The sequence below is a fragment of the Carcharhinus amblyrhynchos genome, chromosome 1 (genome assembly GCF_965287045.1).
Source record: "Carcharhinus amblyrhynchos chromosome 1, sCarAmb.v2.hapA, whole genome shotgun sequence".
Lineage (NCBI taxonomy): Eukaryota > Metazoa > Chordata > Chondrichthyes > Carcharhiniformes > Carcharhinidae > Carcharhinus > Carcharhinus amblyrhynchos.
The window spans coordinates 106,498,471-106,517,935 of NC_137324.1; the positions used below are offsets into that span (position 1 = coordinate 106,498,471).

The 19,465-nt window shown below is 39.4% G+C and overlaps 1 protein-coding gene across 1 annotated transcript in view; it reads left to right on the forward strand.

The window, feature by feature from the left end:
- Nucleotides 1-19,465, forward strand: part of wdr1 (WD repeat domain 1) — a 54,900-nt gene that overhangs the window by 16,786 nt on the left and 18,649 nt on the right. Inside the window, exons 5-9 of the mRNA XM_080190177.1 lie at nt 2,042-2,222; nt 11,726-11,803; nt 13,407-13,487; nt 13,819-14,052; nt 18,356-18,443. Of these exons, the coding sequence (XP_080046303.1) occupies nt 2,042-2,222; nt 11,726-11,803; nt 13,407-13,487; nt 13,819-14,052; nt 18,356-18,443 (662 nt within the window). The remainder of the gene's footprint in view (nt 1-2,041; nt 2,223-11,725; nt 11,804-13,406; nt 13,488-13,818; nt 14,053-18,355; nt 18,444-19,465) is intronic.

A 19,465-nucleotide genomic window follows, 5' to 3' on the forward strand; every position in this document is an offset into this window, starting at 1 on the left:
TTTGTAATTTTCAATGGCTATGTTTCTTTGGTGAATGAAATTCCACTAGAAAATTGATAGTCATGACATGAGACATTTAGGAGTAACATGAGGTTGGGGAAAAAAATGTTGGCCAAAAAGAGTAGCAAGTCTAAAAATTGGGAGAGTTTTAATAAATACAAATATGATCCAAGACCTGATAAGGATGGAGAAAACAAAAAGCAACATAGCAGGAATTATGATCACGTGAAATCGACAACAAAAAGATTAATAGAAGTAAATGGGCTTGGAGGCAAAGAGGAGAAATTATAATGAGGAATAAGGAAATGACGTAGATGCTAAAAGTTGTCTTCTGTGAAGATAGATGGATGAAGACGATGCTAGAAATTGTGGGAAACCAAGGGCCGGATGAGAGTAAAGAACCTGACATAATTAGTATTAGTAACTGAAACGCATGATTAATAAAGACTAAAAGTAGATAAATCCCCTGGACTTAATAGTCTGCACCTAGGGCTTTTAAAAGATATCGTTGCAGAGAAAGCAGATTCATTCTGAGTTGGAATTTAGGACATTCGAGACCCAAAAAAAAGCCCTTGTGTTGAAAGGTAGTAAATGCAATCTGTTTTTCTTGAAACAAAAGGGCAGAGGGAGAAAATTGGCAACTATGTAAATCAGTCTGACATCAGTAGCAGGAAAAAAGCTAGAAACTATGATGGAATTATGATGAGACATAAGCACATGGGTTTTTTGTTTTGAGGATATAACTAGCCTGTAGATCAGGAATATTGAATGTTTGGGTTGGTGATGGGGAGCAGTAAATAGTCCATCTGGATTTTCAGAAGGCTTTTGAGAAGGTGCCCAAAATACATAAGATTAGGCCTCGTGGGATTGCAGTAATAGCATGGACCTGAGGGTTGGTGAATAGACCAATAGGAATTGGAATGTCATTTTTAGGTAATGGTGTAATTAGGAATGCTGCAAGGATTAGAGCTTGGGTCTCAGCCCAGAACTAGAGTTAATGATAGGTTTAACGATTTCAAACTTGAGAAATTTCTTCACTTGAGAGTTGTGATTTATTTGAAATCTTTACCTTTTTGAGGGCTGTCAATGTTTGTTCAATATCTTCAAGAATGAAAGTGGAATTTATTTGGCACTGAAAAAAATTATGGGATTGGGGAAAGTGGAATAGGCATGAATTCAGCCATGATCATATCGAATGGTGAAGCAATTTGGCAGCTATATAGCCTACTACTATATTTTGTGTTGTATTTTGGGAAAGCGCGAGACTTGAAAACAGGGGTTGTGAAATTAGTGTTGGGGGAATGGAAACTGACGAGGACAGGGCAGAACGACTTGGTTGGCAGGATGGATCGAGCAATGTTGAACAGGCAAGGATAGCATTGAAGCACTCTTCTGGAAAAACTAAAGCTGTGGCCACTGGTTTCATTGGTAATGGGACTGAAAAAAGTTTTAGTGTCACAAGTAGGCTTGCATAACATAGCAATGTAGTTACTGTGAAAATCTCTAAAAATCAAAGTAAAGGTGGAGATGTGTTAGAGAGAATGGATAGTCTTTGGTAGTTAAGATATGGGATTATGAAGTTCAGTTGAAGGTCTAACAAGGCATAAGCTGAGCAATATGCTGCAGCCCAACTGGGAGAATAACATGGTGAGGCAAGTTGTAAAGCTAAATTTGATGATTTGTTTTTTGCAATTATGAGTTGAAGGAAGCTCTTATGAATCCAAGATTTAATCATTTATGCAGTCGGACAACAGCAGTGGTCAAGAATGATGCTAGCATGAGAGAGTGAGGGAAAAAATCGTGGCATACATATGAAATCATAATCATCCAGCTGCAAATATTGATGCTGAGAGGAGTTTGTAGGGGTTGTGTGGCAAAAATGGAATCTTGGGATTGTCCAGTGTGACATGAGGATAGAAGGAAAGAACAATTACAAAAGCCGTGCAGGCTTTATTGGGACAGCACTGTGGAAAAGTAAACAACATGCACAGTATCTGTTTATGTTGAGTTAAAAGTATTAATCGTCTTCAAATCATTGCAGATATGGAGCAGTCTTCCAGTGGGATACAGGAACTTCTGTTGGATCGCTTAGCGGCCACAGCAAAATTGTAAACAGTATCGCTTTTAAGCCAAATCGACCTTTCCGAGTTGTGACTGGAAGTGATGATTATACCTGCGTGTTCTTTGAAGGACTTCCTTTGAAATTCAAGTTTACAATTACTGTAAGTAACTTATTACAAAATGCTTCAATGAAAATACCAGTTGAGTTATGTAGTTAAAATTATGGAGTAATTGCAAACTATAACTTGATTATACAAATTTTAAGTAGTTTGCAGTTTCATAGAAACAACATAGTTTCACTTCTATGAGTAAATTAGGTTCACGTAAATTCACTTGCATAAGTGAAGAGTTGTCTCAAATGTGCTTTTCTGTAACACTTGGGTGGGCATATCTGTATATATACATGAGAAAATTGGCAGGTTGTATGTAACATCAGTGAATTGATGGAATGTCTTCAAGTTTGATGTTGAAAAATGGGTTTTAATCCGCACGGTACTGGCACCAGTGCTGGGGAATGAGGAGCTGTGCTGTTGGGAGCAGCTGCATTTGAATGTCTGGCATCAGTGTCCTTGTGAATCATAAAACCAAGGCTGCAGAGCAGGCTTTAAACTAAATAGCTGAGGTGTTCATATGAGGTGTGATTTAGAAAGTTAATAAGAAAAGTCAATGCAATGGACAAGAGTAGCTAACCAGAGTGTGACGAAGAGCATGTGCACATGAGTGAAAATAGGGACATAAAGGAAAATGATAGACTGGATTGACTGTTGTTCATCTGCCTGTGTATAGGGTATTTGTAACATGATGATTTAATGCAAATGGAAATAAATGGGTATGATGTGATGCCATTATGGAGATGTTGTTGCATGATGATCAAGGCTATTTCACATTCAAAATTATAGAAAGAAAAGGAAGTGGGGTAGTTCTGTAAATAAAGGATGAGGTTAGTACGGTAGTGAAAAATGGTTTTGGCTTGGAAGATGATGGAATCAGTTTGAAGAAATAGCATGGTAAAAAAGTGACTAATCAGTTCAGCTCCCAGCCAATGGATACACTGTAGAACAGAGCATAATTCAAGAAATGGGGAATTGTAAGAAAGGTATTTTCTTATTTTGGACAATTTCATCTCCATTGTACAAATCAAATGGACAATGGTAACTTTGAATTCAACATATTTGCATTAGTTTCTTTGAGCGTTATGTTCTAGAACCAATTGGGAGAACCTATTTTAGACCTGATGTGTAATGAGACAGGATTAATTAATTACCTCATAGTGAAAGAGACTCCAGGATGGTATGTTACCTTCCCTGGTGCCAGGGTCCAGGATGTCTCTGAAAGGGCAGAAAGCATTCTAAAGGAGTGGGTGAACAGCCTGAAGTCATGGTATATATTGGTACTAATGATGTAAGCAGGGAGATCAGGGAGTTGGGTAGAATGTTAAAAAGCAGAACCTCCTAGGGTTGTAATCTCAGGATTGCTCCCTGTGTTACGTGCCAGTGAGGCTGGAATTAGGAAGATAGTACAACTCAACATGTGACTGAACAGTGGTATAGGAGGGAGGATTTAAGATATCTGGACCATTGGGATCGCGTCTAGAGCAGGTGGGACCTGTACAAGAAGGACGGGTTGCATCTAAACTGGAGGGACATAAATATTCTGGCCGGGAGGTTTGCTAGTGTCACACGGGAGGATTTAAGCTAGTTGGTAGTGGGGTGGGAACCAAAGCAAAGGTGAATTAACTAAAGGGAAACTAGAGTAGGGCCAGAAAGACTGAGGAAGAGCAGGCAAGGTGTGGTTGCTAATCAAATTTGTTTCAATACGAGAAGGGTAGCGAGGCAGATGAACTTAGAACTTGAATTAGTATTTGAAATTATGATGATGCCATTACAGAGTTGGTTAAGGGAAGGACAGATTTGGCAGCTTAATGTTCCAGGATACAGATGCTTCAGTTGGGATAGAGGGGGATGTAAAAGGGGTGGTGGAGTACCTTTGGTTAAGGAGAATATTACACTGTGCTGCAGGAAGACACCTGCGGGAGGGCTCATACAGTGAGACAATGTGGGTAAAGCTCAGGAATAGGAAGGGTATAGTCACAATGTTGGCAGTTTACTATAGGCCTCCGAACAGTCAGCAGAAGATAAAAGAACAGATGTAGGCAGATTTTAGCAAGGTGTAAAAGTAACTGGGTTGTTCTAGTAGGTGATTATAACTTCCCCTATGTTGACTGGGGCTCAGTTAGCACTGGGAGCATGGATGGGGCAGAATTTGTAAGGAGCATCCAAGAGGATGACTTGAAACAGTATGTAGATAGTCCAAATAGGGAAGGGGCTGTGTTGGACCCAGAATTGGGGAATGAGCCTGGCCAGGTGGTCAGTGTTTCAGTAGGGCTGCAGTTCAGGAACAGTGACCACAATTCAGTGAGCTTTAAGGGGCTGATGGATAAAGATAACTAGTCCCCAAGTGAAAGTGCTAAATTGGGGGAAGGCTAGTTGCAACAATATTAGGCAGGAACTGAAGAATGTACATTGGGGGCAGATGTTTGAGGGCAAATCAACATCTGGCACGTGGGAGGCTTTCAAGTGTAAGTTGACAGGAATTCAGGACTGGCATGTTTGGGTAAGGGTAAAATATGGCAAGTTTTGGGAATCATGGATAACGAGATATTGTGAGCCTCAACAAAAAGAGAAAGGAAGCGTTTGTCAAAGCGAGGAGGCTGGGAACACGAGGCAAATATGGAATGCAAGGAAAGTAGAAAGAAACTTAAGCAAGGAGTAAGGAGGGCTAAAAGGTCATTGGCCAGCAGGGTTTAAGAAAATGCCGAGGCTTTTTATACAGATATAAAGAGCAAGAGGGTTAACTCACTCAAGGACAGGAGAGAATCTATGCGTGGAGCGAGAGGAAATGGCAAGATGTTAAATGAGTACTTTGTCAGTATTCATCAAAGGGAGAGACTTGGTGGATGAGTCTGGGGAAGGGTGTATAGATAGTTTGGGTCATGTTGAGATCAAAAAGGAGATATTGGGGTTCTTGAGAAATATTAAGCTAATCAAGTCCCCAGGGCCAGAATTCTGAGAGGCAAGGGAGGAAATTGTTGGGGCCTTGAGAGAAATCTTTAATCCTCTAGAACCTCCCCTGTAGCCAGTGAGGATACAGAGAATAACCAATGTTATTCCTTTCTTTAAGAAGGATAGCAAGGATAATCCAGGTAATTACAGGCTGGTGAGCTTTGCGATAGTGGTAGGGAAATTATTTGGAGAGAATTATTTGAGACTGGTTTTACTCCTGCTTGGAAATAACTGGGCGTATTAGCGAGAGGCAGCATGATTTTATGAAGGTGAGATCGTCTCTCACTAACTGATCACGTTTTTCGAGGAAGTGGCAAAGACAATTGGAGGGTAGAGCGATGGATGTTGTCTACCTGGATTTCAGTGAGGCCTTTGACAAGATCTCTCATGGCAGACTGATACAGGAGGTGAAGTTGCACAACATGAGATGAATTGGCAAGATGGATATGGAACTGGCTTTTTCATAGAGGGTAGCACTGGAAGGGTGTGTTTCTGAATGGAGGGCTGTGACTAGTGGTGTTCCTTGGGGATAAGTGGTGGGACCTTCTGCTGTTCATAATGGATATAAATGATTTGAAGGAAAATGTAACTGGTTTGATTAGTAAGTTTGTCGACGACAAGTTGGTGGAATTGCAGAAAGCAAACAGGACTATCAGAGGATACAGCAGGTATAGATCGTTTGGAGACTTGGGGGGTGGGGGGGGGTAATGACAGATGGAGTTTAATCTGCGCAAATGAGGTAATGCATTTTGGAAGGTCTAATGCAGATGAAAAATGTATAGTAAATGGCAGAACCCTTCAGAGTATTGATGAGCAGAGAGATCTGGGTGTACAGGTCGCTAAGTGACCAGTCAGATGGAGAAGGTAGTCAAGAAGGCCTGCAGCATGCTTGCCTTCATTGGCCGGGACATTGTTTAAAAATTGGTAAGTCGCGTTACAACTTTATGGAATGTTAGGCTGTGCTTGGAATATAGTGTTCAATTCTGGTTGCCACACTACTGGAAGGACATGGATGCTTTGGAGAGGGTACAGAAAATATTTACTAGGATGTTGCCTGGTATTGGGGGGATGGCATCAGCTAGGAGGAGAGGTTGGAGAAACTTGGTTTGTTCTCACTGGAACAACGGAGATTGAGGGGTGACCTGACAGAAGTCTACAAAATTGAGGGGCATGGACAGAGTGCATAGTCGGAAGCTTTTTCCCAGTGTGGAAGAGTCGATTTCTAGGGAGCATAGGTTTAAGGTGCGAGGGGCAAGGTTTGAAGGAGCTATACGAAGCAGGTTTTTTACACAAAGGATGGTGGGTGCTTGGAACTTGCTGCCGGTGGAGGTAGTGGAAGCAGATATGATAGTGCTCTACCCTCATCAATTGTCTTTGCCACTTCCTCAAAACGTGATCAAGTTAGTGAGTTTTAAGGGGTGTCTTGACCAATTATGAATAGGATGGGAATAGAGGGATATGGTCCTCGGAAGGGTGGGGGGGGGGGGTGCGGGGGGCTGGGGTTTTAGTTTAGTCAGGCAGCATGGTCAGTGCACATTGGAGGGCCGAAGGACCTGTTCTTGTGCTGTAATTTCCTTTGTTCTGAAAGATCCACTCGACAAGAATGATCATGAGACGATAGAATTTCACAGAACAGTTTGTGGTTGGGAAATTTTGGTCTCAAGGACAACTTCAAAAGAATGAAAATAAGTTGGTGAAAGTGGACTGGGAAAATAACTTAAAAGGTAAAATGGTAGAGAAGCAGAAGCAAAGAAACAGACATACTTCATTGAGAAATACTCCAAGAATGAATCATGCTTGGCTAGCTAAAAAAAAATTCACAAGTGGTATCAATTGAAATAAGTTCCGTAATGCTGCAAAATATTAGTGCCATCCCAGTAGATTGGGAAAGTTAATCCAGCGATCGATGACTAGAAAAAATCAACGGAGAAACTAGAATGTGAGATAAAAAACAGGTACATCTGCACAAGTGTATAAAAGGAAGAGACAAGCTAAATTAAATGTTTGTTCCTTAAAGGATGAGACTGGGCAAATAACAATGAGAAACCAGGACATGACAGGAACTTTGAACAAGTATTTTGTATTTGTCTTTACATAGGCATAAAAAAATCGATTGTAATCTTCCAAAAGTCCCTTGCTTTAGCAAAGTGGATTTGAAAAGTGAAATGTAACACCCCTGTTCAAGCAAGGACAGGTGGAAAGCACAAAACTATAAGCCACATAGCCTAACATTGTTTTTGTTGGGTGGAGGAGGAACGGAATTCTGGTTTTCATTATTGAGGAGGAAGTAGCAGGACAGGAACAAAATCAGACTACATTAAGATGAGCAAACATGCTTTTATGAAAAGGAAGTTGTACAGGATGAAGTTTTGATATTCATAAGAGCTCTAAATGGATAAACGGGAACCGTAGATTTAATGGCCAGGATACTCAAAAATATGCAGCAAAATGGGAGTCAATCCCACCTTTAGCATGATTTCCAGAATGAATCTCCAATGCTCCAGCAATCACCAGCTTCACAAGCGCGATTCACTCTGGAAAGCAGGGGTAGGGCCTAGTCCTGCCCAGGAGGCTTGCAGCATAATGCTGACTGGGCCACTGCGCGTACGCTCATCTGTCAGCACAGAAATCGGGGCATTCATAGACCCCCCGCCTTTGGCATTGCCTGTCTCCAGATCTCTGGCTTGCTCTGAAAACCCCTCCTCAACTGCTGGATTCCTGGACCTCTCCAGGCCAACCCTCATTCTGATGACCAGCCCCAATTACCCTCTCTCCCTTCCTCACCGATCCCAATTGCAGACTGGCAACTGGTCTCCCCATAGGCCCTGGCACTCTGGGCAATGCCAGGGCAACACCTTACGACTGACTGCCCAGGGGAGCCTCAATGGTCCCTCTTTCCTCTGGAATCAGGACACCTATTCCCTGTTAGTGAAAGGCAGTAGTAAATCCCAGTGGAGGGAATCACTCCTGGTGGTGGGGTGGCAAGAGATGCTAGTGGACCTGGAGAATTCAGTTCAATGGCCTGTTAATCTTATGGAAATGGAGATGTGATAACTAAGTGAACAAAAATTTGGCAAATGGAGTATAATTTCAGAAGAATAGAAGCAGAATGTTGTAAGTTGAGATCCTGCAGAATGCTGCAATAAAGAGGGATTTGGGTGTCCTCTTGCATGAATCAAAGTTGGCATGTGTGTACTGCAAGTAACTAGGAAAGTAAATGGAATGCTGACTTTTTTGTTGTCAGGGTGATGAGTATGAAAGTAGGGAAGTCTTGCTGTACAAGGCATGGGGCATTTGTGAAACTGCACCTGGAGTACTGTGTACAGTTTTGATCTCAGATTTCCTCCCACACTGAAAGACGTGCTGGTTAGGTGCATTGGCCATACTAAATTCTCCCTCAGTGTACCTGAACAGCACCAGAGAGTGGCAACTAGGGGATATTCACATTAACCTAATTGCATTGTTAACGTAAGCCTACTTGTGACAGTAAAAACTTTTTTAAAAAAACTTTAAAGAATGAATATGCTTGTATTGGGGACAGTTCAAAGAAAGCTCACTTCGTTGTGCATTGTCGTGAGGAGAAGTTGAACATGTACCTATACTCATTGGTGTTTGGAAGAACGAGAGGTTCTTGCTGAAGTAGATGCAGGGAGGATGTTCCCCCTTGCCAGGGAAACCAAAACTAAGGGGTGCCTCATTTTAGGTGGAAATGAGAAATTTGAGTCAGTAATCTTTAGAATTTACTGCTGCAGACAAAGTGGAGGCTGGATCATATTTGAGGGTGAGCCATGGCCACAACCAAATCAGCCATGATCAAATTGATTGGCAGAGGAGCCTTGAAGGGCAAATAGCCCACTCCTGTTTTTAGTTGTTAATGTTCTCAGTCTATAAGCTTGTAAGAACATAATAGATGAACAGAATTGACTTACTAAAATTATGAATTCAGAAAACAAATTGCAACAGCACCATGGTTACCACTGCTGCCTCAGTTCTAGAGATCTGTGTTCAGTTCTCAGCTTGGGTCACTGCCTTGGTGGAGTTTGCACATTTTCCCATATCTACATGGGTTTCCTCTGGATGCTCCAGTTTCCTCCCGCAGTCCAAAGGTGTGCAGATTGGGTGCATTGACCATGCTAAATTGCTCCTTAGTGTCCCATGATGTGTAGGGTAGAGGGATTAGTGGGGTAAATATGTAGGGTTACAGTAATAGGGCCTAGGTGGGATTATTGTTGCAGACTCAATGAGCCTAGTGGCCTCCTGCACTGTACAGTTTCTATGATTTTAACTGCAGTAAAAAACTTAAACAGCATAACTAGAAATTACAAAGAAGATGTAGAAACAAGCAATCCAGACTAAGAATTTAGCTGAGCTTTGACTATGAAAGAGAGAGGCACTTGATGAAATTGTTCCAAATACTTTTTTGAAGTGTCCTTACAGCTAACTTACTTTCTCCGCTAATAATTGAATCCCTATTGTGCAGAAGGAGGCTATTCTTATATAACCCTCTGACAGAGCATCTTACTCAGGCCCACTCCTGCCCTGTCCCAATAACCTCACATTTAACCTCACTAATCCCCCAACCCATACATTTTGGGACCGTATGGAACAATTTAGTATGACCATCTACTTATTCTTTGGCTCGTGGGAGAAAACCTGAGCACCTGGAGGAATTTCATACAAACATAGGGAGAATGTGCAAACTGCACGCAACCACCCAAGGCTGGAATCGAACCTGGGTCTGCAGCAGTGCTCACCACTCTGCCATCGTGCCACTCCTAAGTTGAAAATGTGCTGGAAATGAGACATCTAGACCATCACCTTCCTTTTTTAAAATATTGAGCACTAATCTTCCAAGCAAGCAGTGCTCAAAGTAAAGCATAATGTTTGAATTTTCTGTTAAATTTTTTTTGCATTAACTTGGTACAAGTTGCTATGTTCCAGCAGTTTACTTAAAATACAACTTTTTAGATGTGCAGAAAGTCAATATTTTGAAATGTTGTATATATTTTAAGTTCTTCATTTATGCAAAAATGTTCATACTGTAGTATACCAGTGAAATTTTGGCAAACAAGCTGGAAATAAGTTTAATATTTTGCTGTCCCTATTCTAAACACTTTGCATCTGCATAAGTTAGCTAGCCTTCCTCAAAAGGAACTATTTATATTTCCATTTGTACTTGTGCTTCTACTCATTAAGGAAAATGTTAGGTAATATAAATATTTAAATTTGTCCTGATTAAAAGCTGGTTAAGTAGGAATCCATAACTTAATTTGTGTTTTAGATTATGTGGGGAAAAATCAGATAATATGCTATTTTTTTCGCTGATTTGCTAATTGTAGAATGTAGGACTTGGGGAAATCAGCTCACCAACTCATGAAGTTAGATGAATCAGGATGGTGTTTTTGTTTAAATATTTGAAATTTGTCCAGCTATGCATGAAACTATTGACTGTTGTAAAATCCTGTCTGGTTCACTAATGTCCTTTAGGGAAGGAAGTTTGTTGCCCTTACCTGGTTTGGCTTGCATGTAACTCTAGACCCACAGCAGTGTGGTTAACATCTTTTGAAAAGTCATAAGCCACTCCTATCTAGGGTCATTAGGGATAGGCAACAAATGCTATTCTCGCCAATAATTCTCAGATCCTATCAAGGGTCTTTTTAAAACTTCTACTAAAAAGGTGGTAGAAATTTGGAATTCTTCCACAAATGGCAATTGATAATTGAGTTAATTGTAAATTTAAGATTGATAGGTTCTTGTGAGTTGCATTAAGGGATACAGGGCAAAGGTGGGTGTATGGAATTAACTTACATATCAGCCACGGTCTCATTAAGTGGCAAAACAGGTTCATGTGGCTTACATTTCCCATATCCAAGTGCTCTTCTTGCCTGCCTCCACCTTAAACCTTCTGTAAACTTGATTTCCTTCAAATCTCTGACTATATTCTAATTTTTACCAAATCCCATTCACCCATTACCCCTGTGCTTGCTGGCCTACATTAGCTCCCAGTTGTATTGAGTAGTGATTCTTTGTGATGGAGTTATTCAGGTTATATTTCCTTGTGAAATGGCATACTTGGGCATTTTCTTTCAAGTAGATGAAACAATTAGATTTTCAACTAGCTATGAACGACAGAACTTCAGCACTCAGCTTTTTAGTATCATTTGAATTGTCTGAGCACTCAACATAATGATGGGAACTTCGAAAGGAGACAGAATAGAATCATCAAGTCAGCACTTAACTCAAGGCATTCACAAATATTTTACCCATGTTTCTTGTAATATCTTGGCATCCTCACCATATGCTGCTTGCCATGTGAATAGCATAGTTTCTATGAAAAATTTCATTTTTGTAAATGTTCAGTTGAGTTTCATTGTCTTGACATTATAGTGTTGGGCTTCTATCCCTATTTCATAATATTAAAGGCATTTAACATGGAGAAATCTAGTTATTCACAATGTTTTACTGTCTGTTTTGTGACATGAATTATGACAATTTGTCTGGCCTTTTTTCTACTTTAAAATTCAAAATCTCAGCTCAAAGAGAAGTATCATCTTGTATCTATAAAATCCATTTTATAGATTTGCTTCTCTAATTTCCCTTAGAGCCATTCAAGTTTTGTGAACTGCTTGCGATATTCTAGTGATGGGTCAAAGTTTGCTTCAGCTGGTGCAGGTGGACAGGTAAGATTAGATCTAACTTATTCAGAAGTACAATGTCTGAGTTTGCATGTGCTCATTGCTTACATTACTTGATGAAAATTTAGTGCTATGAACTCCGTCTAATTAGATCCATTTGATCTTTCTGAATTTGCATGTTGGCAGAAGAACAAAGCTTGTTTCCTATTGCTGATAATTCCTAAAAGTCCCAACATTGCACCTTCAACAAAGTACATACTGGACCAATGTCACAATTTGCTTCAGTGGCATTTCCAAAGGAAGGCAAGCTGGGCTAATTACCATAAAGGAGTGGGATCTGTGTTTTGTGCTTCAGTTAAATCTGGAAACTGCTGTAGTGAATGTTAACTTATTTATCCCACTTCATGTTTTCAGAGAAATGGTTTGTCATTCCTCTGTACTGTGTGAACTACATAGAGGGGGGGAAATGTGTTATGTACATAACAAGATTTAACAAATTAGTGCTTACAGGGAACATAATTAAATGCCCTGCATTAAGCATAGTATCTATGTAAGTATCAACATGCACATAGAAATATAATGACATATTTTGAGATGTAATCACAGTGCATTTATTTAATATAGTCACACTGTTTACCAATATTACACATCTGGCTCTTAGTGGAGTATACATTGCTTGCTTTTTTTATATGTGAATGCGTTAAGATCATAATTAAAAATGTTTCTGTTAAAATGTCACATTTTAAGCAGAAACCTTACAAATGTTGTCAAAATAATGTTTTGTCAAGCCACAATCATTGATCCTGATTGACACCAAAAAATAAATATATGATTTCTCAAACAAAACAACAGTGAAAACCAAAATAGATAGAGACAACATAGAACATTTGGGCTTAAATTCAATACATTCCAAATCTGTAATAATTTTAAACAGTCACTTGAGCTAATCTCATCCTATGACATACAAAATGTGTCCCCAGCCCTTCTGCATAAGATGGGCAGAATGTCAATTTATGGGCCCCAAGTCTGTGCATGGCTGCCACCGTGTTTATCCTCACTTTTTAAATGCCTGACAGCTACCTGAAATTGGCATTGGCTCATTTACATATATAAAGGTTTTGTCTGCTTTAGTTTTCTTTTACAACGTGTGAAAAAATGAGGCTGTGCAGTTTTTGACCAGTTTGGTTGGAGGCTGCTGAATGAACAATATGGAAACTTGTGCTTTCAAGACTCATTTACTGTTGTGGCATAGCTTTAAAGACTCATCATAAAAGACTCATCAAATTAACGAGGTTTTAAATTAAATTTGGAATATCAGGCTTCAGTTTTGAACACTGGATAATACATTTCAATTATAACTTCAAGTGCAAACCAGCAACAGATGTTCCTGAAATGTATCATCCAGTTTTTAAATACGTTGGGCTTTTCTTATGAGTGCCTTATTTTAAAGGGGGGGGGCGCAGTGTAGTGGGGAGTTTTTTTGTATTTTTATAATTATCAATGAAAGACACGTTTGGAACAATCAGTTTGTACATCTTATTTGAGTATCTCAACATGCAAATGCAATTTGGATTCTTGCAAAAATTCAATGTTTTTCTTGGTACTTATTCTATTTTAAGTGCTAATTTTTTTCTTTTTTCCAATATAGATCTTTATCTATGATGGGAAAGATGGGAGTCAGCTATGTGCTCTTGGAGGTGGCAATGCCCATAGTGGAGGTGTATATGCTGTAAGTTTGTTACATTAGGCTTAGGATGAACGTGCGATTATCATTTACAAAAAGACGGTTTGTTACTGTATGACTTTGAAACACAGCTTAACTTTAAAACTGAAGGACACATATATTAAATGGTTTTTTAAAAAATCCTTCTTTCTATTGCTAATTTGATAAAATTCTAGTGAATCATCTTGCTACTATGATTTTACTCAGTTTTTTTAAACTGAATGCACTGAAGCTGTTTTTGCTTTACCAAGTCTTGATTGAATAGAACATTCCAGCTAATTAATATACAGTTTAAAACTTACACGTGTGTTGAATTTCTGTCCTTTGTTTTCCACAGATTAGTTGGGGTCCTGACAATACGCACCTACTCTCTGCTTCTGGTGATAAGACTGTTAAACTATGGGATGTTGAAACCAACACTGCAGTGACAACATTCAATATGGGGTCTGATGTATTGGACCAACAGTTGGGCTGCTTGTGGCAGAACAATCATCTGCTGAGCATTTCACTTTCTGGCTATATCAACTACCTGGATAAAGCAAATCCCAGCAAGCCTCTCCGTGTTATCAAGGTAAAGCACTTTCTGTAGTGTTCAGAGAATGTTCTCATTGTGATGTCTTAATTCAGAGGTGCTAAATTGTGTTTATTATCCTTACCACCCCCTGCCCCCGACCCCTCATGCTAAGCTCCCTCAAATTAAAGGTCGCTTTGTTAATTCTGAAACACAAAGACCTGAATCTTTCAGACAGCATCATTGCCAAATGGATAGTTGCTGCTCTCAAAGATTCTCCTCACTTGATGCTGCTTTGCATTTAAATGCGCAGCACACCATTTCCTGGGGATCTCATCAGAGTGCAGTAGAGTCAAGGGAAGACAGCAATCCCCTCACTCTGGTCCTCCCCAGCCGTTTTATGGCACTGGCTGCCATATGAGGAGTTTAAAGGTCCAGTTTTTGAATGTAGTGAGTGAATGGAATGGGAGATGTCAGTTTGTGGGGTGTAGTTGGGAGGGAAATTGATTGTTACGTTTTCTGGGGGGGGGGGGAGCGGGTGTGGGTGTGGGTGGAAATCATTAATTATGTCAGAGGGATGATTGTGTAGTTAGTCACATGTTGTTATAGCATGTTTTAATTCATCTAACATTTCCTGGTAACTACCCTGGGTAAGTACTGTGAAACTGTCAAGTCTCCAACACAGTCATTCGCCAGGCCCCAGAGGACAGGGAATTGCCCATCTGAAGTTTAAAGTCCCTGTGCAATTTCAACATGGGTACTCTTGTCAGGACTTCCATTGGACCCCAATGCATAGGTTCAGTCATACATTCAGTCTCACAACTATCACAGAACCAGCAGATCTGGCCTATTACAAATGTTACAAACAGGCATGCATGTACAAAAGTCACTGCTGCAAAATAACATCAGTTGCAACATATCCCACAGTTATTGTTATGTGATTAACACCTAGCTGCAATGCAAGTTTCATAACTGAGCCGGTTTGTTTTATTGGTCTTCCACAAATCATTTTATCTCTTGTTCAGCAGAAAATTTATATCAGTGTGTATTCCCCTGATAGGTAATCAACAATAGTCCATATACTTTTTTTATTTCCTACAGTTGCACTGGTCAGCCTTGACTAGCTGATTCTTACGGGCCACACTTTTTGTTTCCAGTAGCATAACAACTATTATATCATGTGGACTCTATGATCTTTTCACTTATCCCTATGATTGCAATAAGTTTTTAACCAAAACAAAATCCAGCTGAATGGCTGACCTTTTGTATATTAAACACATGTTTTAATACAGTAACTTTAAAAGGATAGCCGAAATTCAAATAATTTAAAATTCAGGCTAGAGTTGAAAAAGGCTGTGTTAAGAATGAATCAGGCACTAACAGCACCTCGGACTGCAGTTCAAAATGGCAGCCCTCTGTCACCTTCTCGAGGGTAAGTAGAGATGGGCAATAAATGTCAGGCTTCCACTGGACCCCAATGTGCAAGTTCAGTCATACATTCAGTTTCTGAGCTATTAGAGAGCCAGCAGATCTGGCCTATTACAGATGCCCTAGCCAGAGATGCCCATATCCCATAAAATATTTTAAAGGCAGCAGTAAGGGTGTGGTGGGGGGGTATCACAGGCCAGGCAGCAGTCAGAATGGGGGTGTGTGGGAGAATAGACCAGGCAGCTGTAGGAGTAGGGATTGTGGTCAAGAAGTTACAGCTGGAGCTGGGGAATGTGTAAGCTTGCTACTTCTGCAATTTAGTGGTTTGTATGTACACACTTGTTCATATGTGTCTAAAAATATACAAAATAATTGTACGTGTTTCCTGCATGTGGTGATATGCAGCAATCAGTCAAGATAGTCTTCCTTAATTTGCTGTGATTTTTACATATTTTGTTCTATTGTTCCTACATAATCACTTTCACTAAAGATTAACTTCTCTGAAGAAACAAATCCTCTTGGACTCCTGTTACTATTTATAACAAGATTATTATGACGAAAACTCTCTTGAGCTGTAACAATTGGAGAAACACTGTCCTTCAACAGAGGACATTGTAGAATAAAATGCTGTAATTTGTGATCTGGTGATCTTCCTTGTTGGCATTGATTGGTATGTGTTCATAAACGTTTTCAGCAAAGTGCCTTCTGGATACTGTGAAAATAGTTTTTAAATATACTTTCCATATATAATTGATAATTGTCATTAGGAAGTCCTATTTCATTGACCACAAAGGGTCTTGCAAGAACATCAATAGTTTGTTTCTTTCGATTCATTCATGAGATGTGGGCACCACTAGTTGGGCCAGCATTTATTGCCAGCTCCTAATTGCCCTTGAACTGGCTTTCCAGGCCATTCTTTTGCTGTGGTTCTGGAGTCACATGTAGGCTAGACTGGAGGGGCATATCTTCCATCCTAAAGGGCATTAGTAAACTAGATGAGATTTTACAGCAATTGACAATGGTTTTATGATCATAATTAGATTAAGCTTGGATTTTATGGGGTCTAAATTTCAGTATCGAAATACTTAGTTCCTGGAAGAGTGAATAACGTGAAATAATGTAAAACATGTTCTGCCAAGCACAAATTAATAACATGGTATGAATTTTGGTACCTATGCAACGTGGTTCACTTATGCTCACTAAGAGCAACAGACATTCATATGCAGTATCCTCTCTTCTGCAGTCAGTAGGAACATATCCAGCCAGTTACATCTTATGAAATTAAGTAAAAGTGTGGCAGATAAAAATTTTCTGGTACATTCTCCATGGAAACCTCAGGCAATCAGAGTGGAATTGCCAACCAATCAGCGTGTTTTTCTCATGCAGTATAAATAAATGCTCTCTTTGACATTCTTGCATCTGTCCTGATTGCAAGACTGAAAGCTTCCAGAGTATTTTTCCACAATGCATCATCTGAAAATAATGTTCTACTGCTGGGCCTGATAACTTCAGTTTTACAGTAGGCATCTGATTGCTCGAAACCACTGTCATATTTAAACTCTCCTTTGGTCTCTTAAGCATCCCCAATTTTAATTGCAACACCATTAGTGGCAATGCTTTTAGCTGCTGAGGTCCTAAGCTCTGGAACCCCTCTGCCTCACTTTCCTCCTATAAAATACTCCTTAAAACCTACTGACCCAGGTTTTAGTCAACTGCCTTAATATCTCCCTTTTATCATAAAAATTTTAAAATGCCCCTGTGAGTCATAGAATTCCTACAGTGTAGAAACATGTTATCCAGCTCATCCAGTCTAAGTTCTCTGAAAGCATCCTACCCTTGGCACTGCCCTATACCCATAAGCCCACACCTTTACCATGGATAATCCACCTAACCTACACATCTTTTGGCACTGAGGGACAATTTAGCATTGCCGATCTAATCTGCACATTTGACTGAGGGAGGAAACCGGAGGACCCAGAGGAAACCCATGCAGAAATGGAGAGAATGTGTAACTGAAATATGGGTCCCTGCCATTCTGAGGCAGCAGTGCTGACCACTGTGCCATCCACAAGCATTGCCCTGGATCTCTTTACCCAGGATCTCTTTATTACCCATCTAGTGACAATATCACTGCACGACCACCTACTCCTATTGATGCTATTGTATCTATTTTCACTGATCCAAAATTTTGATCATTTATCTTGTTTAGTTCCATTGATTCTTAAAAGCATAGTGAGTATTTGAGATTTAACCTAATATTTGAAGAATTTTGCAATGGAGAAATATTTTCCAGGTCTAAATGTAAATGTTCTGTAATTCAGTTCTATTGCATCTCTCAAACATTTCTCAGCCTTTATTTAAAGGAAAATATTTCAGAAAAGTAGGCAAAGTATCTGTTTTGTTTCCTTTCTGTTTCTGCCTTTAGTCCATGAAGTTATTGAATGGCTATGATTTTTGAGCGCCAGTTGTAACCAGTGTGGTCACTAATGTACAAGTCTTAATGAAAACTGTCAAGATCATGGGTGATCACGGTCGAGCTCTACCTTGTCCTTGCCCAAGATGTGCCCACATGTTTTTCTCCTTGGTAATTGGTTTATGATTAAAACAAGAAATCAAACCAACACACTCTTATGCAAACTAAAGAGGTCGGTTATAATCAGCGTAGCTCTTAAATCCAGTTCTGTGCTGCTTGGGTGCTGCAGTATGTAAACCCATTTGTTATTTGCAATTCAGCTATGAGCTAGTGTCAAACAATCTGGTTTGGTTTCTGATGCATTTTCTTTGCTATATTTTAGCCTTTCTTTCATCTATTTAAGTAACTCTTGACTTATTCCTGAATTATACAGTTGATTTTAGTCATAAAAGCAACTGCATATAATAATTTCCATTGTATTTATAGCCAAAAATATTTTGATTATGCTGTTTTACTTTATAGGGGCACAGCAAGTCAATTCAATCCTTGGCAGTCCACTCCTCTGATGGGAGCAATTGCATCTTCTCAGGCAGCCATGATGGCCATATCAATATCCTTTTTCAGCGCATATCTTAAGATCTGGAAACTTGACTGCTTCAATTACCTGCCAAAATATCAATTTGTATAACTTGGAATCTGCTAAATTATTTAGCTTTTTAGTTTTTCTCAATTCCTCCATCTTTGTATGATTTCTTAGAAGACATATCACCTGCATTTTCAGTTAATTTAGTTTTTGATTAAAATTGACAATGTTTGTATTTCTTCATACAAAAGCAAAGTCTACGGATGTTAGAAATACTGTGGATCTGGCAGCATGTAGGTTAATATTTCGGGTTGATTACATTTTTGTTGGAATTAAAAGTCATCAACCTGAAATGTTAATCTTGTTGCTTTTCCACAGATGACTGCCAGATTTGTTAAGTGTTTCCAGCAGCTTCTGCTTTTGAGATTTTTCACTTTGAAACCAAGGACAATTGCATAAAACAATTGAAATCTGTATACATCAGTTTGTAGGTTTTGGAGCAATTTTAGTAATTGCTTTTTTTTTATTTAATAACCATGAGAACCTTTCTTTGAACTGAGCCGGATTTGAGAAACAACCTAATTTTCTTGTTATTGAACCACAGAAATTTAATTAATTCCCACATTGATATATACTTTATTTTGGCAATAAAGGAAAATGTATCTTTGCTTCCTTGTCCTATCATAGTATAAAATTTTATAGCCCTAAATGTAATTGCCTTGAAATTAAAGCCTTTGCTAATATGAACTTAATAAGAATTCTGTTTTGTAAAAGGTTCCTCTGTATATGGGCCAAATGTGGGCAATTGGGATTAGGTTAGGGGTTTTTTAAAAAAGGCGACATGGACAAGTTGGGCTGAAGGGCCTGTTTCCATGCTGTAAACCTCTGACTCTAGTTACTTTATTAGTTTGCAAATCCGTGGAACCATTGTAAAGTCAAACTGCAGAAGGAGGTCATTTGATCTATCTTGTCCATGCAAGCCCAGTGACATCAGGTGTCCTTTTTAATCCCATCTCCTTGCACCTGACTCAGCCCTGTAGCTTACAGCA